The sequence below is a fragment of the Zootoca vivipara genome, chromosome 8 (genome assembly GCF_965207765.1).
Source record: "Zootoca vivipara chromosome 8, rZooViv2.hap1.1, whole genome shotgun sequence".
Taxonomy (NCBI): Eukaryota; Metazoa; Chordata; class Lepidosauria; order Squamata; family Lacertidae; genus Zootoca; species Zootoca vivipara.
Genome location: NC_142591.1, coordinates 31177293 through 31203102, shown reverse-complemented (window position 1 = coordinate 31203102; position 25810 = coordinate 31177293). Strand labels below are relative to the sequence as shown.

Sequence of the window (25810 nt, the reverse complement as noted above, 5' to 3'; positions counted from 1 at the left end):
CTTGTTAATTATGCTGTTTTAAATGTGCATTTTATATTTGAATTCCTTTAGTAATGTTTTCTTCTGAAACTTTTTTTGTTAACTTTACATTTGCATTATATTAGTTGGCATACTTTGTACTGTTTTATTTTATATATCTTTAAGGTAACATTTTCATTTCCAGTTAATTATGTTGCTTTGAATGTATACTTTATATCTGACTTTCTTCAGTAAAGTTTTACTCTGGATTATTGTATTTGAAAGTTTTAACGTGTTGTAAACTGCTTTCGGTTTTTTTCTTTAAAATATAAAGCGTTATAGAACTGAAATGAAAAATAATAATAATAATACCTTGAGTTGATCATCGACGACTCTGGTAACCTCCCCAGCCATTGATTCTAGTGTCTCCTGGATTGGGTTGGATAAGGAGCCATTTGCTCCTGCCCATGAAGGCCCACCAAGGTGATACAGATTGGGCAGTAACTGTAAAAATTATTGCATCAAATTAATCATTATCTACAGAATCTGTTAAGCAGGTAAACGTGAATAAAATATTTTAAAAAATACTTAATCTACATTAATATTTTAATAGTGATTCCATTCTATTGGAATTAGTAGCCAGTGACATAAAAGCCTGGTCCCACTTACCGTTTTGGAGTTCTTCGCATCTTTCATAAGTCTTTCTGCTGATTTCAGATCTTCCTGTATAGTATCAACACCACAGTTTCTTAAAGAGTTGATATGGTCTTGCACTTTGACACATATTCTGTCAATCATCTACACAGAAGCAGAGCGGGAAGAAAAGATAATATTAGCAACTGTCAGGAAAGCTGTAAAACATCTTCATTCCCAGTATTCTGGGTAACCTTATGGGGGCCACACAACGGCTAGAGGCAAAAATGGGCAGAGCAAGAGTAATCCAGAATGCGGCAGCTAAACTAGTGACTGGAAGTGGCAGCCAAGACCACATAACACCAGTCCTGAAAGACCTATATTGGCTCCCAACACGTTTCTGAGTACAATTCAAATTGTTGGTGCTGACCTTTAAAGCCCTAAATGGCCTCAGCCCAGTATACCTGAAGGAGCATCTCCACCCCCATCGTTCTGCCCGGACACTGAGATCCAGCTCCAAGGGCCTTCTGGCAGTTCCCTGCCTGTGAGAACTAAAATTACAGGGAACCAGGCAGATGGCTTCTCGGTAGTGGCACCCGCCCTTAGGAAATAAGCAACTATCTGACTTTTAGAAGGCATCTGAAGGCAGCCCTGTTTAGGGAAGTTTGTAATGTTTGATGTTTTATTGTGTTTTTCTGTTGGAAGCCTCCCAGAGTGGCTGGGAAGGCCCAGCCAGATGGGCAGGGTATAAGCAATATCATCATCATCGATGATGATGATGATGATGATGATATTGCTTATACCCTGCCCATCATCATTACTGTTTTGTACAGTAGTTTAATTTCTATGTGTACTCACAGACCCTTCTCTACTCTCCATCCAGGCAAGCAAGAGGCATTATCAGAATTCAAAGACACAACCCAAGCATGCAAAAACAGTCAAGAAGGGTGTAAGGCAGAGCTAGTGAAAGGTGTGGCCTTGGGAGAGCCCATGGGTCTGGCAGTGATGCTAGGAAGGTCACATTTGGCTCCTGGGCCAAATCTTACTTCAGACTTAGAATGGTGGTTTAGCAGGGGATGGAAAGAATCCGATGTTCAGGAATACGTGCTGGGATCCAGAGTTCTACACATAGTCAGTTCAAATCATACTCAGGTTTAAAATCTCCCTCCCCACTGAAGCACCTCTGAAAATATGCTTCACAAGGTTGGGGACCCTTCAAAATAGAAGGTGGTGCAGCAGGTTTTTGTGGAGAAATTGGTGAAAGTTACCTCCCCTCCACTTCCATTTCTGAAAACCTTTTCTGTGAGTGGAATTTTAGGGAGACCAATTTAAATCCAACCCACTGAAAATTACCAGAGTTTTTTGTTTGTTTGTTTGTTTGTTTGTTTAAGTGAAATGCATTCACCTGCTGTGTTGTGCTAGTAACTATGCCCTGCTGCAGTCTATATGCTTGCTCCTGTAGATATTTTCGGGTCTCATGGTTGCGAAGCAAATAGTTTTCTATCTAAGGACAGAAGGAAAAAGTAAGTTAGGAATATATTTGCACGAGCATGCACACAAACAGTTAACGTATTTGTTTTTTAAAAAATCAAGTGAGGAGAAACAATGGAAGAAATGCAATTTCACACAACTGATACAAAATGAAGTAAACGAGATTGGATCAAAAATGAGTCAAAAGAAAGGGAGAGTACTATTTGAGGCAGGGGAAGTTTTATTTATTTATTTAATTTAATTTATATATCACCCTATACCTGGAGGTCTCAGGGCAGTTCACAGAAAGTAAAGCAAAACATGTTTGCCATCACCAGCTGTTCTGATACGTTCCAATATTTAAAGCACAAAACTCAACAGCCACATTTCCCAGGTAATATTGTTGATATTCTCTATATCTGCAGTCACTTGTCATTAGCAAACAGAACATGTACAAATGGGACCATGCATACATGTATTTAGACTGAGGGACAAGGGAAATCCTATGGGAAATTTCAGCAGGTTTCTTTGCATTAAAATGCAATTGGCAATTCCTTAATCCAGTGGATTTAGATACCAGTAGTAACAGGCACAAGTCATTGGTTCAGCTTTCTCCATGGTGGTGCCTTTCTTTGCAACTTTTGGGCGGGGCCCCAACCATCCAGTCACTGGAGACACGAAATTGTTTTTTTAAAAAAATAATTACTAACTGGAAAAGGATTTCTGTTCCATTGTTTTTCATTTGTGTTTTAACTGTAATAACAAATATTATTTTCAACATTGTCATTATAAATTGTTTTGAGTATTGGAAATAGAAAAGTAACTAAAAGTATTTATAAAATGGGATAAAAGTGGCAATCGCCATCATGTCCAAAGTACTCTCAATTCATTGATTTTCACACATGTGAAATCATTGGGGCGGGGGGGTATGGCGGCAACCCTTTTGTTCCTTACATTAAGGCAAAATCAGTGTTCCAAAAATTAGTCCATTACCATGCATTCTGTGAGTTCCTTCTTGTCTTTTATGTCAGCTACGGGGATAATATTTTACATGTTTTAAAAACAGTGGCATGCTTCACACTCCCATACTCCTAAGTGCCTAGAAATACACGATCACATATTCTTAAATGCCTAGGAATACACATGCAAACATACATACACATCCATCTTATTTGTGTTATGTACCAAAAATTTCTGCTTAATTAGCATTACATGGGACTGTTTACTATTATGCTATTGTTTCTGTTATTTTCACTTCCTACACTTCGTTTGGAGGGGGAGTTATTTTCATGCACTTTTGGATACCAAAACCTTTGCAACCATACTTGTATCGGCCCCCAGGGTTAAAACACACACGCCTCAAGAATTGTGTTCATTCAACCATGAAATGACAAGCATTTAATAATATTAGTTTCTTTGCTTCTCCCTGTCCATCCCAATCTATAAGTAACTGTAGACAATACCTTTTGAAGTGCCTCTTCGGTTTTTTCAGGGCTTGTTTTAAGTGCTTGAGAAGCATCATTCACAGGTATAGGCATGAATCTTAAAGTATAATTTCTTTTTTTTAAAAAAAAGATGTAGAAAAAAATCAGATTAGACGGGCACATAGAAAAAATGTAATTATTTCTAAGATTTCTGTAAACTTCCTAGTCCCTTTAGCAAATGCACACATTTTGTTACACCCAAGCTGAAACGTTGTATCATTACATAGTTTCCAGGACTACATTTCAAAATGGCTTTGATACATAGCTGAGATGTAAAAGTGATATAAAATCAAATCCGTTTATTGTGAGGACCATGCCTGTACACAAATATCAACACAACAATAATTAAAAATATTAAAATCCATTTCATAATATCCCAACAAAACCTTCATCCCACAAAACACGAAGAGAAGGAAAACAACAGACGATGAAGGGGTCTTTACATTGTCATCTATAAATCTTTCCCTGGCTTTCATGGCCTTCATCACAAAAACCGCTACCGCGTGGGTAATACGTGGGTTTGCATCAACCAACAAAAATTTTACTCTGTCTTCAGGATTGATTATGGAGTTGGGTATAATTTGCAGCATTGCGTCTCTAAAGCCCGAATAAATGGGGCAATAGAGGAGGTAATGTATAAGATCCTCTTTAATTTTCATAAGGCAAGGGCATAGACGATGTTCTACTGGGGTTTTTGTGAATCTACCGGTCAAATATGCAGTTGGCAATGTTTGAAACCGCACCATAGTAAAAGCTCTCCGAAGGGTGGGATCAGTGATCTCCACCAAGTAGTTGGCACAGATTTTGACTGCTTTTACTCGGGGAAACCAGTAGGAAAACCCAGAGTTTTTTATCTTCGTGGTGTCCAAAAAGGCGTCTTTTTCAAATATCCATTCCCGAACTTTATCAGGGCTCCACAGTTTGAGAGTATTAAACTCAGGTAGATTGTATCTGGATAGAATATCTAATAGGTTTTGACGCCAAGTAGTATTATGTTGTAAAGATACAAAGGCTTGTTTAGCCAATAAGGTGTTCGAGGCATCTGCGAGGTTGGTGAAAAAACGCAGAAATCTTAAGTGGGCCCTGGCAGACACAGAAGGTAATCCTACTTCCACTCTTAGGAAAGCTGCCGGAGTACTCTGAGGGAGGCCTAGAATTCTTCTGAGATAAAAATTTTGGAAGATTTCCAGCCGTTCTAGCACCTTCTGGTTCCATCCCCAGAGTTCTACCCCATATAACATCTGGGGAATCACTTTACCAACAAAAGCTTTTAGTGCCGGGATCACCAGTTGCCCTCCCCTTGAATAAAAAAAGCTGAGCAGAGCACCGATTGTCCTACGTGTTAGAAGGGTCGCGGCCTTGAAGTGGGCAAGCCAGCTAGATGTAGCTTGGAAGGTGATACCAAGATATTTAAAAAGAGGACACTGTTCAATTATGCGTTCATCTAAAGACCATCTAAATGTGTGGCGAGCTCTAGTAAACACCACAATTTTTGTTTTGTCATAGTTTATCTTTAGAGAGTTTTGGGAACAATAAGCTGCGAGCCCCTCCAGCATGCTGTGTAGACCCCTTCGTGTAAGTGCCATGACAGCCATGTCATCAGCATATAGTAATATATTCAGGTGTTTGCCTTCCAGGGCAGGAGCTGATGACTTGTACTTCGCCATATGCTGAACAACATCATTTATATAAAAGTTAAAGAGGAATGGCGCTAACAAACAACCCTGTTTAACCCCTTTCCCCAGTGGCAGTGGGTCAGTATAGTTGCCTGACATCCCAGTTCTGATTTTAACTGTGGTATCTGTATGTAACTCTCTAAGTATTTTGAGAAGTCGTCTATCAATATCTGTTTGATATAGTTTTTGCCATAATTTGTCCCTACAAATTGAGTCAAAAGCAGATGTAAGGTCTACAAAAGCCACAAAAAGTTTGCTCTTATGTACCTTTGTATACTTATCTATCATTGTCTGTAGTACCAAACAATGACCTGTTGTGCTATGGCCCTTTCTGAACCCTGCCTGTTCCGGATTAAACAAGTTAGAGTGGTCAGCCCAGTCAACCAATTTATTTAGCAGGTAACGAGTATAAAGTTTATACGCGATGTCCAGGAGACTTATGGGGCGGTAGTTTGAAGGGTCTTGGGGGTCTCCCTTCTTATAGATGGGGGCTACGAGACTCAGTTTCCAGTTTGGTGGGATTCTGCATGTATCATTTATTACCGTAAAAAGTTGGGCCAAAATAGCGGCCCACCACTGGGCATTTAGTTTAAACACCTCCGGGGGAATCATATCCTCACCGGGAGCTTTGCCATTTTTGAGTGTTTTAATTAGCTGTAAACATTCTAATTCAGTAACAGGATCCCAACCCATTAATAGATCGTTTTTAAAAGGAGGAAACTGGCTTGGTTTAACAATGTTTGGAGCTGTATATAGCCGGGAAAAATGTTGGTACCATAAGTTAGATGAAATACTGTTGGTTGCAATTTTCCCTTTGGGTGAAACTCCCTGAGCAATTATTTCCCAGAATTTTTTGTCGTCCCGCAATTTGATCGCTTTGTCAAGTGCCTCCCATTGTTCCTTTCTGTAGAGGGATTTCTTAAATTTTAGAGTATTTTTATAATGAGAACGCCAGTGGAACCTCGGTTTATGAACACCTCGGTTTATGAATTTTCGGTTTATGAACGCCGCGGACCCATCTGTAACGGATTAATTCACTTTCCATTACTTTTAATGGGAAAGTTCGCTTCAGTTTATGAACGCTTCAGTTTATGAACAGACTTCCGGAACCAATTATACCCATGTTTCAGTTTATGAACGCTTCAGTTTAAGTACTCCGCGGACACGTCTGGAACGGATTAATCCACTTTCCATTACTTTCAATGGGAAAGTTCGCTTCAGTTTATGAACGGTTACTCCGCGGACCGTCTGGAACGGATTAATCCACTTTCCATTACTTTCAATGGGAAAGTTCGCTTCAGTTTATGAACGCTTCAGTTTATGAACAGACTTCCGGAACCAATTGTGTTCATAAACTGAGGTACCACTGTATATGTATGGTGTTATGCATCAGTTTGCAAGTAGACACAAATAAGGGGTGATTCTTATACCCCTTCTTAGAAAATAGATCTCAGTCTTTCATATAGATATAGGAAGATAACTTTGCCCATCTAAGTATAAGTTTTTAATGTTCAATGTCTTACTTTGCTTTAATTTGTGGGGCAACCCAGCCAGATGGGTGGCATATAACTAACTAACTAAGTAAGTAAACACCTGCCCTATATAATCTTACATTTGGTACAAACACAACGCTGCTTCACAGTTTTCTTAGTTGATAAGTTTTTTTTAAAACCACATCTAATGTGAAATATGACTTGCTTTCACCCTTACCACATAAATAGCATATTTCAAGTAACCCAAACTGCTTCATGCTTAGCATCTCAGTCATTCTTTTGGATGCTGGGGATGACAGTTAAAGTTCTGCTATAACTACTTAAGAATCAGCAGGACTACAGAATCCAAATTTGAGGCGCCCTTTTTGGCCAAATTCATCCCTCACCAATCCCTGACAGTTTATTCAGACCATAAGCAGGGAACAGGTGAGCTGCAGAGGTGGCTCAACAAGCATCCGAGCCAAGCCAGTAAGGTATAGTGGTTAGCGCACAGCTTGAATCTGGTTCAAAACATTGCACACCAAGTGGGTTCCATCTTTCTCATATCTGCAATGTTTGATCAGCCCACATCGTCCTGTGATCCCCTTCAACAGGTTATTGCATTTTATAGACCCCAATGATAGTCCAGCAGCTCACATCAGGCAAACTACAACCCTAAAACGAAACTCTCCTTGTCTCTGCAAACTTTCTCCCTCTTAGTTGAGGCAGGGGCCCTTCCCAACAGCTTTCTGACTTAACAGCCAACCTTCCTGCCTTTTGCTTTGTTAATGACTTGGCCATAATTAAATAACTGCCTCATTAGGAAACAGGCTTGTGTTATTTCCAGCCCTTGCTAGATCCAGGAATTTAGGAGTTTGCTTAAATTCTAACCTTTTACTGAATTCACGGATCTACGGAGTCTGACCCCCCCCCACCCCCAAACAAAATCCTAACAATATATTTCCAGGGGGCAAGTTCTCATTTCTAAAGACCAGGAAATTAAAAATTCAACATCTGAAAGAATAACCAGCATGTATTTTTACCCCTATGTTTACTGTCTCATACTGAGTGCAAAATACACGGATAAAATGCAACTGAGCTCCTTGGAGCAACAGCATAATACAATAATTTATATGTTTTTATAAAGTAATGCAGGATATATGTTATTTAAAGAGAACAAGGAAATAGGAAGAAAATAAATTTAAGCAATCAATCAATGTTACTCGTAACTCATATGGCCAACAGGTGTACTGCTAGCCTATTTAAGTTTTCTGACAACAGATGTAGCAACTAGATCTTCCATGCAAATATGGAAGCTGAGTTTTCCAGTATACAGTGGTACCTCTGGTTAAGAAATTAATTTGTTCTGGAGGTCCGTTCTTAACCTGAAACTGTTCTTAACCTGAGGTACCACTTTAGCTAATGGGGCCTCCTGCTGCCGCCGTGTGATTTCTGTTCTCATCCTGAAGCAAAGTTCATAACCCGAGGTACTATTTTTGGGTTAGCGGAGTCTGTAACCTGAAGCGTCTGTAACCTGAGGTACCACTGTAAAATTTTGGAATGAGGGATAACAACCTACTTAAAAAATATGACTAAATCCATAGGCTTCTGCAGAATTAGCTTGCAAAACTATAGCCCTTTGTTTATTGAACACATGATGCTACCCACCAAAATGTCAGTAACTGTGGGAGTCTCGACCTCTTCCTGTGCTATATATTGACTTATTTTTCACTGCTGTTATCCTAATCTATGCTTGGAGTTTTTGTCCCTTGGATTTATAACACATTTCTAAAGAGTTATTTCCCACCCTGCAGCCCTGATACTGTCCTGAAAATTCCAATCATCATAATGCACAACAAGTGGGTTTTTTTCATAATTATCTCAACCCAATTCCAGACTTTGCATTTTCAGTCTTGCAGTGCAACCATCAATAAATCACTCCCTATTGAACCAAAGTAATTAAGATGAGAGAATACAACACTGTTCATTGTTCTTCATAATGGTTTTCATATTTCTGTAGCAAATATATAACTTCACTCTTACAGTTTTAAAAACTCCCAAACCAGTCATTTTGATGCCGTTCAAAAGGAAAACATTGTACTTCTTTTACTCTATTGTTCCCAAAAAAGGGATACTTTGGAAGAAAGAAATAGTTTATCTAAAAAATTTATAATACAAAAAACAACTAGCTTGAGAACAGAAGAATTAGTTACATTACTTGTTCTGCTAATCAGCCTATGGAAGAGAATATTCTAATAAAGATGTGACACACACACACACACACCTCTTAACCAATGTTGACATAAAAGGCTGTCTTCCCTTTGCTGACCATATCTGGGCCCCATGAAGGAGACAGAAGGTGACCTGAACTTCTATGCTCAGTAAATAAGATGTCACCTTTAGAAAATCATAGCTGTTGTATTAGCACCAACATTTCCACTTTCTGTCAGATAATTTCATTCTCAATCTTAGGAGCAGCCCCCCCCCCCTTTCATTTATCTCGGCAGATGGAAGAGAAAGCACATATTATAAACAGGATGCCAGAGAGTGAAGGGATTTCCTCACCCCAAGTTTGCCATTGATCTCAGTACTGCCAGTTAACTTTTCACTAACTGTAACTTCAAAAAGGTGGCACCGTTTAAGCATTAAGTGCCTAAGCTGGCCACTTGACTTTTTTAGTTTCTTTGTTTTTTAATTCCACACATTAGGATAGAAAGTGATAATGAATCTCAGTACGGATGAGAGAATGTAAATATTAGGGATTCCTCTGCCATTCAGAACATGCAGATCTAAATGATTCATTGTCTATTTTTGCAAAGCAATATCAAAACATTAACAAACCAAAAATTGGGTCCATCTTTGTGACAATTACTGGTATAATACACAACGGGATGAAACTTACTTTTCTAGAGCCACTGCTATATCTTGGAAACCCTGGGCAGAGATATTATTCTTGTCCCATATAACAGTTCTGTTGAGAAAATAGAAAAGACATGGGTGCACTGATGAAGTTGTTTTTTTTAAAAAATAGTAATAATGAACGCACACGTATTAAACACTATCAGTAGTAGAGCATTTCCAGTATTTAGAACAGAGTAGATCTGTATGTTTGGTTTGGGAGATTAGACAATATGCAAGAAACTCACGAACAAAGCATGGGTTATGGCATGCAAGACAGACATCGTTCAAGTAAAGGAAGATGCTATGTTTAAATATGCACATAATACCTGAGTTTGGTGTTTATTTGAAGAGCCTTTGCTAGCATTTTCGCTCCCATGTCTCCCATGCCGTTTCCACTAATATCCACTTTCGTAAGAGATGTATTGCTGCCCAAAGCATTGATGATAATAGTAACCTCTGTCTTCAGCTTGGAATCTGCTAGAGACAGCGACTGCAAGGGCTGCAGAGTAAATAAAGAACGGGCAATATCACTGCACTACCCCTTATGCTAGTCCAAATGCCCCCTTTCGAGCGTCATTAGATCAACCGGCAGCACAGTTCTGCACAAGACGCCTTCACACAGGAAGTTCTAAGTGAACTGCTACAAATGTAGAATTTTACACTACTTAAGAGCAATACATTCCGTCCTATTATTTGGAGCTACTGTAATGTGCATGCCTGGTTCATATCATCATCTAAATCAGGGGTGGAGAACCTGTGGCCCTTCAGGTGTGGCTGAAGTGCAACTCCCATCATTCCTGACCATTGGCCAAGTTGGCTGGGGCAGATGAAAGTTCTTTTCCCCCCCAAAAAAATAATTTTTATTCATTTTATAATAAGGCATCATACAACAAAAACATAAACAAAACAAAACAAATACATCACAAAACAAAAATCCTAAACAATACACAGAATGATGAAAATAACATAAGAAACACTTAAACAAGGTACAAACAAACGTATACATATTTTTTAACGTCATATTTTACTTAACATTGTCTTGAGGACTTCCTCAAATCCCACCCTTCTGAGTTTCATTTTTAAAGTTGTTTTTATCCTTAGTAGTTTTCATATATCCAAATTTCAATCATTATCATCTAAACCAGCTATTATTTTAAACTATTCATATTTCTAAAACATTCTTCTCTTTTTTCTTTTTAACTTATTATCCACCTTCTCCTATCCCCCCATCCCCAGGCCTCCTCCTGCCACGAGAAGGTCCCAGAGTGAACGGACAGTCGGAGGCAGTCCTTTTTATAATTAGACTTCTCCCCACCTCTCCCACCTCCCCCCCCCCCCGAACCTCCGGGGCGGATGAAAGTTCTAGTTCAGCAGCATCTGGAAGCCACATATTCCCCACCCCTGGGCCCAGACCATGGTGCAGATGGCTGCAAATGAGCTGTTTTGGACACACAAGGTCCCCTTCCCTTCTCCTCGTCTTTTGTGCACATGAGATATAGAGTAAAAAGCTTTAACCTTTTAAAAGGAAAAACACACAGCTAACAAAACTTAATCCTCAATATATCAGTTGCTAGACATTATAGACAGGAAGAGTGCTACTGCACTGAAGTCCTGCTTGTGGGCTTCTCTTGGGCATCCAGTTGGCCATTGTTAAAAAAAGGATGCTGGATGGGCTACTGGCCTGATCCAGAAGGCCTCTTGTTATAGCTATGCTTTTTTTTGACAGCATCTAGAAATATAAAATTCCCTCTGCAACTGAATCTGCAGCTCACTGTCAACACACAGACAGACAGACAGACAGACAGACACAGAGAGATGCTGCAGAAATTCTCTAGATGGTTTGGAAAAGATTATTATTTTCTTGCCACTGCTATACAGTAAGATTAAAAACCCAGAGGGATGGCGCTAAGTTGGAGCTTGCCATTATGCAAACTAGGAAGGCAATGCGCTGTGACTACATAATTGAAAAGCCTGTCCTTGACAAAGAAATGTAACCGTTTTAGTTTAAATGACAGCTCTCAAATTACTGTATTAATTCTCCTAATCTCCAAGTGCGCCCTTACTTTATTCGCCACATAATTTAGAGAGCATTAGCTTCATATTAGCCTGGTGCTTGGGAAAGGTAGCAAAAGTTTAATTGAGGTGCTTCGTGCTTCTGTCGTAGGTTCTAGCACAAAACCGTAACGGTACAGCTCATCCTTCTGAAATAATAATCTGCTCAGCAATGCTTGTTTACAGTGTGCATGGCAGAGGAAATTTCAAAAAACATTAATTGGAACAGAATGCAGGAGTTCACCATCATTACTGAAAGTGAGCAAGGGATAAACTTATCTCTTCAATAATATGTACCATAAGGGATGGGAAATCTGTGGCCCTCCAGATATTGTTGGACAACAGCTCCTACTAGCTCAGCCAGGATGACTAATGCTTGAGGATGATGAACGTTGTAGTCTAGTAACATTGAGAGCGCCACATCTCTCCTGTGGATGCATTCCTTCTTCCGGACTAAGGCCTTCCTGTTCTGTAAACCTGCTTTCTCTGCTTTCATACTAAAGTGGGACATCTGGTCTTCAATCAGTGTCTCAGAAAGAGCACAATTTATTCCAGCATCCAATTGACTCTCAATTAGCTAATTATCCTGGTCATAGTGGTAGTTGGGCCTATGGAAAAATAAAGAACTATTCTCTCCAGGCATCCTTGAAAAGAAAGCCTCTGTGTTTATCAATCTTAGGCCTTATGAGGGGACTGGTAGAGGCCCAATGTTTCTGCCTAATCTGGCTGTTCAAAAACCCTGTATAGGGCCTGCCAAATGATCACACTACTATTTTAATATTTTAGTCTTTCGACACTAAATAGTCATTGGTATAAAGCACACCCACATCATAAAAACCTCAAGACTTGATGATATTATATGAAAAATCGGATTTTAGAATGAATGGATCCAATACTCCCAAACATTCTTATGTCAACCTAAGACGGACATTGCACCAGTCTGTCAAATCCAAAAAAATGAAGGCTTTAAATACCATTTCATATGACTACCTTCTTACACACTACTCTGCATGAAAGCATCTATGCCAATATGCAGAGTAGTGTGTGAAAATGGCATGGGTTTCTGTTATCATAATTATACCCTGAATTGACTCCTGCACTTGAAACCAGGTGCTGTGCCAAGTATCATCAAGTACTGTAATTCCAAAATTAGAGTTATTTCATTCTTAAGGAACCCATTCCAACACTTCATGCTCCCATCATGTAACACCAGGAAAATTAGAGGTTTGTCTGCAGACTGAAGTCGTTTATCTATAGAGGGAAGATAACTATCTTCCCCTTTTCCAATTGTCCAAATGTGGATATTTCTTCCCCTTTTGTTGCTCAGGATTGTTTCTATGCGTCTCTGATACTCAAGGGACCTTTTTGCCTTCCCTATTCCAATAAACCCCTAAGAGATAAATTATTACAAAACTCTGGAATATTTTTTTACCTATTTAAGGCTGTGAAGTTGCACCCTCCTAATTACGGTAATTTGACTCATCCCTAGAAGGAGACTTCTCCAGTTCCCAAAAAGATCTTTCTTTCTGACTTGGACTCCAAAATTTGACTTAGTCCTCTAAAATTGGGAATATGGTTCTATTTAGAGCTTAATAGATCACAATTGCCCTCATCATCATAATGTCCCTGGGGGGAATTTGAAGGAGAGACAGGGATAAAAGAAAAATCAATCTGCATTAGTGGACAAATGGTTGTTAAAAATAGCTCAAAGCTGTTCAGTGGTAATTTTGTTTGGAATATTTCTCCATATTGCTGGTCTTATCAGTTGTCCAGTCCAGAGACATTAGTTGCCTAATAAAATCAAAGACAAATAATCTGCACTTTTATTAATACTGGCCTGAGATGAGTCATACTTTGATACATTAGGTTTAATATAATGATAATTTAGAGGGCAATTCTTTGCTCTGAGTTCTGAAAGCAAGAGATCACAGAACCCTGAACTATATCCTATGTGGGTCTGGAGATCAATTATCTCTAGAAGAGAGACATGAACTGGCAGTTATTGATTAGGATGCTCCAAGGGTTTATTAATACACTAAGATTTCAGCATCAAATAAAATCTCACTTCTAGAAATAGGGTATCATTGGCACCATTAGCCAGGTTGTTCAAAACCCCTGGAAAACATGCACAAATCCAGTTTCTGTATTAGAACAATAGGCTATAAAAACCAATTACTCATTTGGGGGAACTGCAAGGAATCTTTCAGGTTTTTTCAAATGCTCATTCTGTCCAAGTGGTCACATGAAATCAGATTAGATTTTTTGAAGCAGCTTAGGGGACCTAAGGTGATGCCTAGTTAGTATTAAAATTAGCCTGTAAAATATAAAATAGAAATAAAAATGTATATACAAACAATAAAACAGAAAACAGCTCTGATTAAGTCAATATAACAGAGGAATTTTTGATCCTGCAAAATTTAAATCGCTAATAGTGTTTCCAGGAGTTCTAAAAAGTCTCTCAGAAGTTAAACGCACAGGTTTTCATACTTGTATTTGCATGAATACTTAACATAACCTCAGTGTTATCAATGACAGTTCTAAAAATATAATAAAAAACCTTTAAATTGACAGATGAAAAACTTATACGTCCACTGCACTCCTTCCCCTCTGAGTAAAGACAGGAGAAAGTTAGGAGACAACATTGGCAAAACTTTCATGGAGCAAAACCGGATGAGCTTCCGCCTGCTACTCTCACTCAACTCCTCCTTCCTTAATGGGTATACCTAGCTACGTGTGGCATGCCAATAATGAAAAAATATAAAAGCAAACTGTAACAAACATAAATTCGCTTAAAGACCCAAGCAAACTTTAACTCTGCCAAAGTGCCACCCCAAAGTTTGATGTCTTTTGATACTGCCTTTTGGCTGCCACTGCCCCTTCCCAGAAGCAACTTCAAAAGAGGTTTCAGCCATGAGGGATGGGGGACATGAATGGTCACCTGGCCTAAATGGAATACAAATGATCTTGCTGTTAGTAGGAAGAATTCATTTTTCGCAAGAAGCCTGGCAGTTATATGGTCTCACTTAGCCCTGGGTGGAACCTACACTCCCATGCCAACAGCTAGTTGCTATGTACTACCTGGAACTGTTTGGTCCTGCTGGTAGTTAATGCCAGCCATCTGCTTGGCTGATGTAGGAGGAGAACCGGTAAAGATAGATAGATAGATAGATAGATAGATAGATAGATAGATAGATAGATAGATAGATAGAGAGACAGACAGACAGACAGACAGACAGACAGACACACACACACACACACACACACTCGTTCTGCACTCAATTCCAAAGCATTCAAACTGTTGATTTCCATATTCTTTGGAGCTAAAAACGAAAAACAAGCTTTTTATGGTGAGCAGGTAAACTTCGTATGACCTCATGACAACAACCCCAAACAACTGTAGAATGGGATTTGGATCTCAGGAGTAAGGGAAACTGTTGTTAAAAAGGCAGGGAAATGGACCTTTGAATATTTGTTACTATCTATAAAGCACAAGTGTAGCCCAAAAATCAATCAGACCCTGCATAGAATCTTAAAATGTTTCAACACTTTCAAAAAAAAGGTTGTGTCCCCCCCCCGCCCGCCCAATGCATAGCTCATTGTTTGCTATATAAATTTGAAATGGTTAAAAAATAAACCTGAATAATGCTTTCACCTAGTATATATTGTTGACTAAAAGCTGCAGGTGAGAGGTGGTGGTGTTTAAGACAACTTTAAAGTAGTAGGGTAATGATACTCACCGAATCTTCATCTTGAATCATTTGTACTAAATTATCAAGTACAGGGGACAGATTTCTAAAAGAGGCAACAAGCAAGAGAAAAAGTGAAATCAGCAGTTTTTATTGATTATTCCATTTTTCAAAAAACCACAAATAAATAAAAATCTTACTTGGATTTCATGTTGTTAAAGTTTTTTCCTAATGCCAAGTGTCTTATTGATCGGTTTTTACTAAGCCAGACTATAAGGGTTGAAAGGTCAGATTCCAGGCCTGCAAGGAACCAGATGAAATGCATTTTGTCACGGGGGTTTCAATCTATAGTTTGTTGTTTAGTCGTTTAGTCGTGTCCGACTCTTCGTGACCCCATGGACCATAGCATGCCAGGCACTCCTGTCTTCCACTACCTCCCGCAGTTTGGTCAAACTCATGTTCGTAGCTTCGAGAACACTGTCCAACCATCTCATCCTCTGTCGTCCCCTTCTCCTAGTGCCCTCAATCTTTCCCAACATCAGGGTCTTTTCCAGGGAGTCTTCTCTTCTCATGAGGTGGCCATAATCTATAGTTCTATAGTTAGAGAGTACTTTCACACCGGTTTCCTTAATTAGCAAGAGCACATGCTTTGGTGGATGAAAAATGTGATCTAGCCCTTTATTTTCCTATGGAAAAGCCGTTTTAGAAGACAATTTTTAAAAGGAAACAAGTAGGTGGAGAAAGGGTTAAGTGGCTTATTTACTTCAAATTGCCAATTTCCTGAAGATGCTTTTCCTTAAGTCCCAGGAAAGCAAACATTGAGCATCGGTTACATGCACAATAGGTACTTGGGCTCTCAGCATAATGGCTGCTATGCAGACAGTTATGTGTTTAAGCAAAGGAACTCTTTCATTCTTTTGAGAGTTATGGCCACAATATATTGTTTAGCTCATTTTAATTGCTTTGAATAGCAATATAATTCTCCAACAATTTGACCCAGCCTAGCCCTATTTTGAATGGGTTCAATAACTGCTGCGCAAGAAGATTATTAGCAGGAGAATAAAATGATGCAACAAGTGTTTGGCTGTGTGTCTAGACTAGAAAAGAACATCTGACAGAAGTTTATTTCAGCATTAGGCTTTTAAGGGTTTTGTGGGAAAATAAGGAGGTTGATTGCATACTTAATTACCCTGTTCTTCAACCCCCCCCCAAATAGCCTATTATATAATGAAAGCAGACTTACTGCTCAATGCTATGTTTGCTCAGGGAGTAAGCTTGCTTTCAATTAGAGTTTTGTCCAAATAATTATTTTTAGAATTACAACCAAATGGTTTATTGATATTAATATTTACTGAAAAGCAAGTCCCATCAGGTATGCAGTCTACTTGCAAGTAAAGGATCACATCATAGCATAGGATCACACCATAAATCACCCACATTCCTTAGTCCTCTGTGCAGACTTATAGGAGCCCTTACCATTGTCTGAAATATCAAGGCTGGCGATATTATGTATTTCTGCTATGCATCCTTCTAAAACCTGTGCACCTCCTGATCTTAGCTAGAGGGGGGAAAGAAAAAATTAGATACCTTTTCATTGAGGGAGTGCTGAGAATGTGGAAAGCAGAGGTTTGCAAATAATGTGAACTACAGTACAGTATGAATAAAGCTGAAGTACTTCATTTTTTCTGAAAGTAGCTGTTAGCGTTTTGTTTAATTGCTACCCTATCAAACAGGAATAATATCTCATGACAAAGTGTATGCTCTAGAGGAGGATGAAGAAGAAGAAGAAGAAGAAGAAGAAGAAGAAGAAGAAGAAGAAGAAGAAGAAGAAGAAGAAGATACAAACTACATCCAATACCCTGCTTCTCCTTTCATTAAGTTCAAAATAGCTTCCCAATTCTCCCTGATCTAGGCAGTGATCAGCTTCAGAACTCCCTAACCTATTCTATGAAAGTATGACACATTCTGTAATAAAACAACCAAACCTCTCCTGCGCCCAAGTATCAGCAATTAAAAAGATGTACTGCAAAGGGAACATGTGTAGTGGATAGGCAGGAAGTGAGCTGCTTTGGGGTTAATAGTTGAGGGGTTGCAAGTAATAAATGATGTGTACTTACACAGTGACCAAGCTAATGGAAGCAGGAGGGGGGGGAAAGTTAAAATACATCAGAGCTGAGCAACTAAAATAGAAGTATTTTCTGCAATTAAATCAGCAGTACATAGCAACGAAGTTTTGGATCAGAGTTAGTAAGTCAGCAGTTAGTCACAAGATAAAACTGAAGAGGTGAAGAAAGGAAATATTTGTTTCTTTCTAAGCATGATGGAGCCTTGTCTCTGTTGCGTAGACTAAGAGGGCCAAGCAGCCAATAAGAAGAGGCAAAGCTGAGATCCTGCTTGATATTAATACATTCCTCTCAGAATCAGATAAAACTAGGAAAGGTACTGACTGTACTCTGGCTTCTTGTTTGTAAGAAGCTGGGCTGGCACTGGGATATTTAAACTGGGCAGCTGAAAACTAATTGTACTCCTGATGAAAACGAAACATTCACAAGTTTTCAACAGCATCAAGAAGTCTACTGTCATGCACAGAGGGCCTAACCACTGGGGTCCTGCTAGCTAGGGATGATGGAAGTAGTCTAAAGGCAGCTGGAGACACAAGTTTGGGAAACCCTGAACTAATATAACCTTTTTCAGTTTTGCTTACACTGACTCTTTCAACAGCAAGGCAATAATAATAATAATAATAATAATAATAATAATAATAATAATAGACCTTCATCTGAATTTCCTCAGTTTCAAAACAGATTGCCATTTTTGTTGCTGCTGTTCAGAAAATCACAGCATAACAGATGCATGTCTGTACAATGGGTGCACTTGTACACAAGGCCAGGCATGTTCTGTGAATGTGCAACAGGTTTTAAAATTGGCTTATTGCTTCTTCAGCATGGCCAACACAAAATATACAGAAACCATTATGTTTAAGGAGAACAATATAATCATGACATTATAGATTGTAAGCATTTCCTACCTCACAGCTGCTCAGATCTAAAAACACCTCCTTCACATTTTGGTTACAAGCGAGACCCAGTAAGAGTGCTCTGAAAAATGAATTCGAATTCTTATGGAACACTAGAATGGCAATCAAGTCACAAGAGAAATTCCTGTTATATATATTTTTTGTATATTGTATGTGTTGTTGTAGGATGCCTCTTTAAGAACTACATGGTGGAAAGCAGGATACATTTTAAAACAAACAAACAAAATATTTACTGGTTACAGGTAGGTAGCCGTGTTGGTCTGGGTCGAAGTAAAATAAAAAAATTCCTTCAGTAGCACCTTAAAGACCAACTAAGTTTTTATTTTGGTATGAGCTTTCATGTGCATGCACGAAAGCTCATACCAAAATAAAAACTTAGTTGGTCTTTAAGGTGCTACTGAAGGAATTTTTAAAAAATATTTACTGAAAGGCATTGGCAACGTACGATAACTAAATGCACTGCATCCTATTTAGAATACACTGTATAATTAAAACATGGTTTGGAAGTGTCTCCATAGGCTGGCACACTTCTTCTGCTCCCTCCTGTATACAGGTCGTCTCCTCTATGGTTTGAATATGGTGGCTACTGGGATAAAGTTTGTCTAGGACCTATTATAAAATGATAGTTAGCAAAAGGGAAGAGGGACCACATGAGTCTGCAGTGTCCTGAATGATCTAAGCCGAGTCAGTAAGTTCTAACACCTTTCAGTTAAACACAATTAAAGTATAACATTTATTAATTAAATACTCAAACATCAAAAAATCAAGCAAATTAAACTGAACACGAAAGAACTGAGTAATTTTACTATTCATAAAACAGGAACTGTAAAGAAAACACATAACACTGCAGGGAATCAAATGCATGACTATTTATAAGCCAAAATCTGCAGAACATTTTTTTGGTCTATTTTATTCATATGAAATCAACACACCCTACTATCAACTTTCCTGCCTATTCATAAATTTACATAAGAGAGCATCACAATGCAATTTAAAATCTTACGACAAAATTCATAGCACACTTACTTTAGCGGCTCAGGAGGAAGTTTAGTCCCTGAAAGGTTGATTTGCATCAAAGCAAGGGAACTGCTGAAAAATTGCTTGAAGGATGGGGGTACTTCCTTGCCCTTTCTGTAAAGCAACAAGCAGATAGAAGTCAACATCCCCAAACCTCTCTAAGATCTGCTCCTAAATCTGCTGTTTCCCACATAAGGCTTGTGATCATTGTTACGTATGTTTGCAATCCAAAGAGATACAATTGCTAACACTTATCAAAATGCAATAATAGCATTAATTCATCCGTCTCAAATGTCTACGGTAGTTCAACAAGCATCAAGCAGCAGAAAACAAACAGGAACCACTGGGTGCTATCCAGTGTGGGCTGGTGCTACAGAACTTCAGTTTCCTCCCCTCTACCACCAATATCTGCTCTGAAGGGTCCCACACTCTTCTGGAGATGAATTTGAGTGCATGTTGGGGCTGGAGGGACAGGAAGAGGAAGAGAGAGAGGAAGAGAGAACTCTGCTCACAAAACTCCCTTGAACAAGCAGAGCTGCAGCACTGGATATGACCCTCTAAAAATAAACTTATAGTAACGCACATATTTTAATGATACAGGCAACCGCCCCCCCATTTACACACATTCAATATGTGAGCAACCATGCACACCCAGCTGTTTCACTTTTTCTTTGCCTAGCCCTACCAAATGACACTTAAATGTTCCCTTTTCAAGTATAGTTAGCATGGCAGAGGTAAGAGGCAACCGTAACATGTACAAGAGATACTTTACAAATGACTTTTCATACACAGTTATCACATGATATACAGAAATCATTGCACGTGGCATACACCTCCCCAAATCACCACAGAGTTACACCATCCAGCAAGATTCTCCAACTTTTTTATTCCTTTTTCACCCTCATAGTTTCCAGCCTTATTTACCTACACTGTCATTTACTGTAATCCAGTTTCGCAGTGCATACAACCTAAATGCTTTCGTTTACAAGTGCTGTAATATCATTTCACCAGATACAGTGTTTTTCAGCTCTCTAAGATTTTTTTGGGGGGGGGGGCGAGGGGGAGGTTCATGATACAGTATCTAATTTACACAAATAACGATAAATGCTGACCTGTGAGAAAAAACTGTTCTGGATAAGTTGAGGGTGGCAAGATGCTGAAGGCAGCCATGGAGAAGGGCTCCACACATCTAAATCATAAATAAGAAGATGCGGTAGTAATTTTACACATAAGCCAATCTGAAACAGAAAAACTGGACTTCACTTTAGTAAATTATTACCATGTCTAACGCACACTCTGTGTTGGATAAATCCAGATGAACAATCGCGTTTGGCTGGGCCAAAAAATTATACAGGAACTATAAGGGAGAGACAGAAAGAGAAAATTTTAAAAATAAGCTTCAGTTTTCTTCTAGTATTCATATCCACTTTTTTTGATCTTGAAAGTAACTGCTGCCCAGTGGGAAAGAACTGCAGCGTTATAAGAGGGCTAGCCTAAAGCATGGGGAGTTGATAAATTTGTATAATTTGGCAGAAGATTTGGATAAAATGTTTAATTGATATTTGTATAATTGGATATTTAAATTGGAAAATCTAATAAAAATGTTTATTAAAAAAAAAAAGTAAGTAACTGCTGCCCTGACAAATATTCTTATTTCACCCTTATGATACCACAACATCCTGGTCCTTAAATACCAAATACCTCGAAAGTACTAAGGAAAAAACCAGTGCCTACATAAGATCAAATAATAGCCTTAACACATGCATGCCTCAGTTTTAAATAATCAATTAACTACCCAGTTTCAAGGAACCATTATTTTTAATTACAAAGTAGATTAGAATACCAGCTACCTTTCAGCCAAATAGTAAGCTATTAAATTGCAACTGGATCTAGTAATTCAGCTGCATCCTCCACCCAGAATTAATTCCCACAAGGCATTTCAGAAATAATTTAATAGCTTGAAAATCTGAGAGCTATATATACATGTATGCATGAATAAACACTCTCATAAAAAAAGGGAAGGGGATGACATGGGCCATGTTATTTGTCAAGGTGTTGCAGTTCACAGAAAAAAAGCAGCTAAATTAAGAGAAGAGCTGCTTTCTTTCTTTTTTCCTGAAGGACTGCAAATCCCTATAAGGACACCACATTGGCTACTCCCAGCATAGAACCTATGATTGGGGTGGAAGAAAGCAAAATTGCTACCCTGCTTTTCGGCCCACAGGGCAATCGCTGGATTCTATACCAGGGGCAAAGCAAGCCAACTTCAAACTGCGTCACAATTTAGAGAGAGCAAACTCTGCCCTCAAAAGCAGTTTCATTCACTTTTCCTGATAGTGACGTCCACTGAATTTATTGAGGCAGGGTTAAAGAGAGGACATACTGAGGAAGCCAAAACCTTCCCTCCACTTCTAGCCTTTCTGACACAGGAGTAGCTGCACTCAGCTGAAAGGGATTCTGCAATGAACAGAAGTACACATCCCTTCCCCTCCATCTTACAATGAGAAGTACCGTATTTTTCCATGTATAAGACTAGGTCCCCCCCCCTAAACAATAATGTCAATAATTAGGGGGTATCTTATACACAGGACCACCTCCCCCATTTTCTTAAATCCGAGTCCCCCCAAATAGGGGGCGTCTTATAGACGGAAAAATACGGTATATTACTGGTATTGAAAGAAACTAGTGTTTTCCCCTGGCGAGAGGCAAGGGGGTGCCAAATTTTTGAACTGCACAGGGTGCCGCTGATTATTTTTAAAATGATTTTCAGTTTCATACATTTCAGAAGTTTTACAGTCATTTTAACTTTTCAAAACTCGACTTCCTTCCTCCTCTTTGTACGGTTCCTTAAATTTATTTTTATCATTTTCTGCATATTCTAACTTATTCTTTTATTCATCTACTTTAATTATATACTTATGAATCCTGCCACTGTCCTTATCTGTTTACAATTTGTTTGTAAATGTTCAACAAACCATTTCCATTCTTTTATAAAAAGTTTGTTATCCTGATTTCTTATGTTTCCGGTAAGTTTCGCTATTTCTGCATATTCCGTAAGTTTTTGTATCCGTTCTTCTTTTGTTGGAGGTGCTGCTAAAATTTGAGAACGCAAGATCCACCACTGGTGAAATAAAGCATGAAATCTGGTTCGGACATGATACTAAACCAAGGGTTCTCTTGCTCATGGAGGAACAAAGTCAAAGTGATCTGCTCATTCATGGTAAGCCATTAACTCTGGTTTACTATGATAGGTGAACCAGCCCATATTATCTTCAACAACAACCTGAGCCATAGGTTAGGGTGCTTGCTATGTTGCTTTCTTCACAGATTAAGGAAAGTAATGGAAGATGGCTGACAACCTCAGGGGACTTATTCCTTTCGTTCCTATAGATTGTTATGCACATCAAGGATTGGAACTAACAGGTGGTTCACATGACACATTCGATTGGCAGACTGTCTAAAATTAGGCGACTTGGGGAAACGAATGTGCTTTCTGCTATTCCCGATTTTTTTTTTGCAATGCTGTCTTCACTGGTATATACTTTACCGATTGCTTTAACACAACAGATTTGTTTAGGAAGCAGAAAAAAGTAGCACCTACTGAAAGATCATCACCCCGAAGAATGTTCCCTGAGAGATCAAGGTGGGTCAGCGTGGTAGCTAAAAGCTGGTTGGCAGTCAGTGATTGAGAAAGGCTGTTTACCCCTGCAACAAAATGGTCAACATTTGCCTTGGTTGTGCTCAGTAAAGTATTAACATACACTCTGCAAATATACAGTTTCTATGAAAAATTTAATGATTTCCTGTTCTGCACTTCATCAAAAGAACATGAACAGCAATGAATATTTAAGATAACAGCACTGCTGGAGAGACTATGCTTCCCAAATGCTGAGCATATTCTGATGGGCAAGGTATAAATAAATTATTATTATTATTGTTATTATTATTATTATTATTATTAAGATGAAAAAACAAGTAATGCAAAAGTCTGTGGGAGGCTGATCTCAGAAAATAAACATTTCCTTTCTTAAGGTCATAAATGTGGCTGCTATATGGAATTGTTACAATCCTTTTGAAACACGATCAACCATTTCACAAAGAAAGAAAAGAGTGATAGGTACTGTGCAGGCTACCAAAGATCTCCAGTCTGTATTCAACAGGTTTATAGGCTAAATGGAAATTTTAAAAAAGGTAGCATGGGAATGGGTTAGATGGGAATGAATTGGTAGCACAGAGGAAGTGAAGCTTTAGTGATCCAGGGAAGATTCTGCAGAAGAATTAAGTTTTCAGAATCTGATAAGAGATTAAGGCTGCTTCAAGTTAGAGACAGCAGCGTGGGGGAAAGTAACATTAGGAAGATTGGAATAAAAATGAAACATCACAGCATGCAATGTTATAATTTATTAAGAAAAGCATTTTTTTTAAAAAAAACCCCTCTTAATTGCTGTGCTCCAGAAAGCAGATCTAGGACAACCAAAAATGAAGCTGCAAGTCAAAACATGCATTGCAATTAACCATGAAAAGGAGCACAAATAAGGAACTCAAGAGCAAGCATGTGATTACAAACATTATTTGGCAAAGGATCTTATGCTATTTACTCAGTTCTGGATAACATTATTATGTCCTGTTATAGTGTTTCTGGATTGGACATGGGCGCAGGGCTAGCATCTGGGTCTCTGTGCTCCAGGGCCGGCCCTACGTATAGGCTGGGTGGCGCAGGGCACCATGGCGCCAGCCTGCCAGGAGGGTGCCGCGAGCTGCGCCCGCCCGCTGGCCGGCTGCACGCTGCGCCCACCCGCCCACCGCGCTGGGAAACGGGGCGGGAGGGCACCGGAGAGATCGCGCTGTGCCTGCCCGCCCGCCCACCGCACTGGGAAACGGGGCGGGAGGGCGCTGGAGAGATCCGGCGCACCATGGCGCGAGGGGTGCTTAAGACGCCCCTGTCTGTGCCCATATTACTATTATGTGTTCTGTTGTTTTTTTGGGAGTAGCTGTTTTAGGCTGGAGGTGGGGGCCTCTTGGTAAGTAAGCAAGACTCGTGAGAGGGAAGTGCTATAGATCCCTGATGATACATTTGAGTAGTTTCAGTTGACAACTGCATGCAACAAGTGGTGGTCTGCCATTTCCCCTTCTAGGTCTGTCCTGCAGTAGATTATTCCTGGGTATGCGTTCTGGTGATATGAAGATTCACCAGAGATCTATCTTATGATATATATATATATATATATATATATATATATATATATATATATATATATATATATATATATATATCTGAAGAGGTTGCACTGTAAAATTCAGTGGAAATCCTGATGCGATATTTCAAATTACATGCATTTTTTTAATTCCTAAAAAGAAATGGCTACCAAGCTTTCTTCAAACAGAAATTCACCGTTTTTAATTATCTCTCTTGAAAAGTGCGTGGAGGGCCAGGCTAAGGGAAAAGAGACCCACTTCTGTATACTCCTGGGATGAATTTACAGGTGATAAGCACAACCAGTTTCTGCATCTAATCTTTAATTGTAATAAAATTCAGCCTTTAGGCTTCCGATTAAATTTTCCAACCATGGCTAAAGCAATGAAGTGTTGTCCTTAAGCCAAGCGAATGTTTTAGAAGATAAGCTAGGCAGAAAGCCACAAAGCTTTAAGAGACAAGATTGAAGAGTTTTTTTTAGAGACACACAGAGAGAGGGAGAATCACGGTTTTTGTAAGAAGAGGATCTCACATACAGAGACAGACATAAGTGCTCAATAGAATTTGTTTTTGTTAGGAGAGCTATTTGAGTTTGCTAGCATCTTGTAAGAACACTGAAGGGCTGACCTAGTATAGTGATTATAGTTTAAGGTGTGGTGCTTGGAAGCATCCTGTACCTGATTCTAAACAGAATGTGCAGAAAGAAAGCCTTAAAAATGGCAAACACAACATTAAGGTTTCCTCTGCAACTGCAGTTCCTTCATCTGCCTTGACCTGCCATTCAGACACATCCTCCACTTTTCTCCACCTCCACCACCTTTTTAAGCAGAGGTTGGATGGCCATCTGCCATGGATGCTTTAGCTGGGATTCCTGCATTGCAGGGGGTTGGACTAGAGGACCCTTGGGGTCCCTTCCAACTCTACAATTCTATTATTCTACTTGCCATGCAAATCATGCACTGTGCTGAGCAGACTCATTGCGACTCTACCTGTGTATTTATGCAGTGCTTGTGATCAGGGCCGTCTCAAGCAGGTCGGGCGCCCTGGCACTGAGGCGCGGAGTTCGCTCCGGCGCCCCCGCCCTCGCTGTGCGCAGCATGGCTTCTGCGCAGCTTTGGCGCGCAGCGCCCCCCCCCTACCAGGCCGGCGGCCCGCGCCACCGGGACTACACCTAGAGCCTGCTTGTGATGACAACTGCTACTGAACTGGAGCTCAATTAATCCTGATGGT

General features: G+C 39.3%; 1 protein-coding gene and 1 long non-coding RNA gene across 6 annotated transcripts in view; one reads left to right on the top strand and one right to left on the bottom strand.

Moving 5' to 3' along the window:
- Positions 1-25810, bottom strand: part of CARMIL1 (capping protein regulator and myosin 1 linker 1) — a 132331-nt gene that overhangs the window by 37774 nt on the left and 68747 nt on the right. For all 3 annotated transcript variants that reach the window (XM_035125236.3, XM_035125237.3, XM_088676238.1), the window contains exons 13-26: positions 22988-23091; positions 20666-20743; positions 20499-20575; positions 19396-19500; positions 18361-18430; positions 16809-16890; positions 15533-15632; positions 15384-15438; positions 9921-10093; positions 9596-9664; positions 3525-3618; positions 1997-2095; positions 628-756; positions 331-462 (exon numbers count right to left, since the gene is read on the bottom strand). In XM_035125236.3, coding sequence (XP_034981127.3) covers positions 331-462; positions 628-756; positions 1997-2095; positions 3525-3618; positions 9596-9664; positions 9921-10093; positions 15384-15438; positions 15533-15632; positions 16809-16890; positions 18361-18430; positions 19396-19500; positions 20499-20575; positions 20666-20743; positions 22988-23091 — 1367 coding nt within the window. The remainder of the gene's footprint in view (positions 1-330; positions 463-627; positions 757-1996; positions 2096-3524; positions 3619-9595; positions 9665-9920; positions 10094-15383; positions 15439-15532; positions 15633-16808; positions 16891-18360; positions 18431-19395; positions 19501-20498; positions 20576-20665; positions 20744-22987; positions 23092-25810) is intronic.
- Positions 1-25810, top strand: part of LOC148684798 (uncharacterized) — a 39575-nt gene that overhangs the window by 191 nt on the left and 13574 nt on the right. For 2 of the 3 annotated variants that reach the window (XR_015951652.1, XR_015951651.1), the window contains exon 2: positions 22474-22606. This is a non-coding gene — a long non-coding RNA (uncharacterized LOC148684798). Of the gene's footprint in view, positions 1-22473; positions 22607-23211; positions 23327-25810 lie in introns of those variants that run through there. The other variant, XR_015951653.1, reaches the window with a different exon arrangement.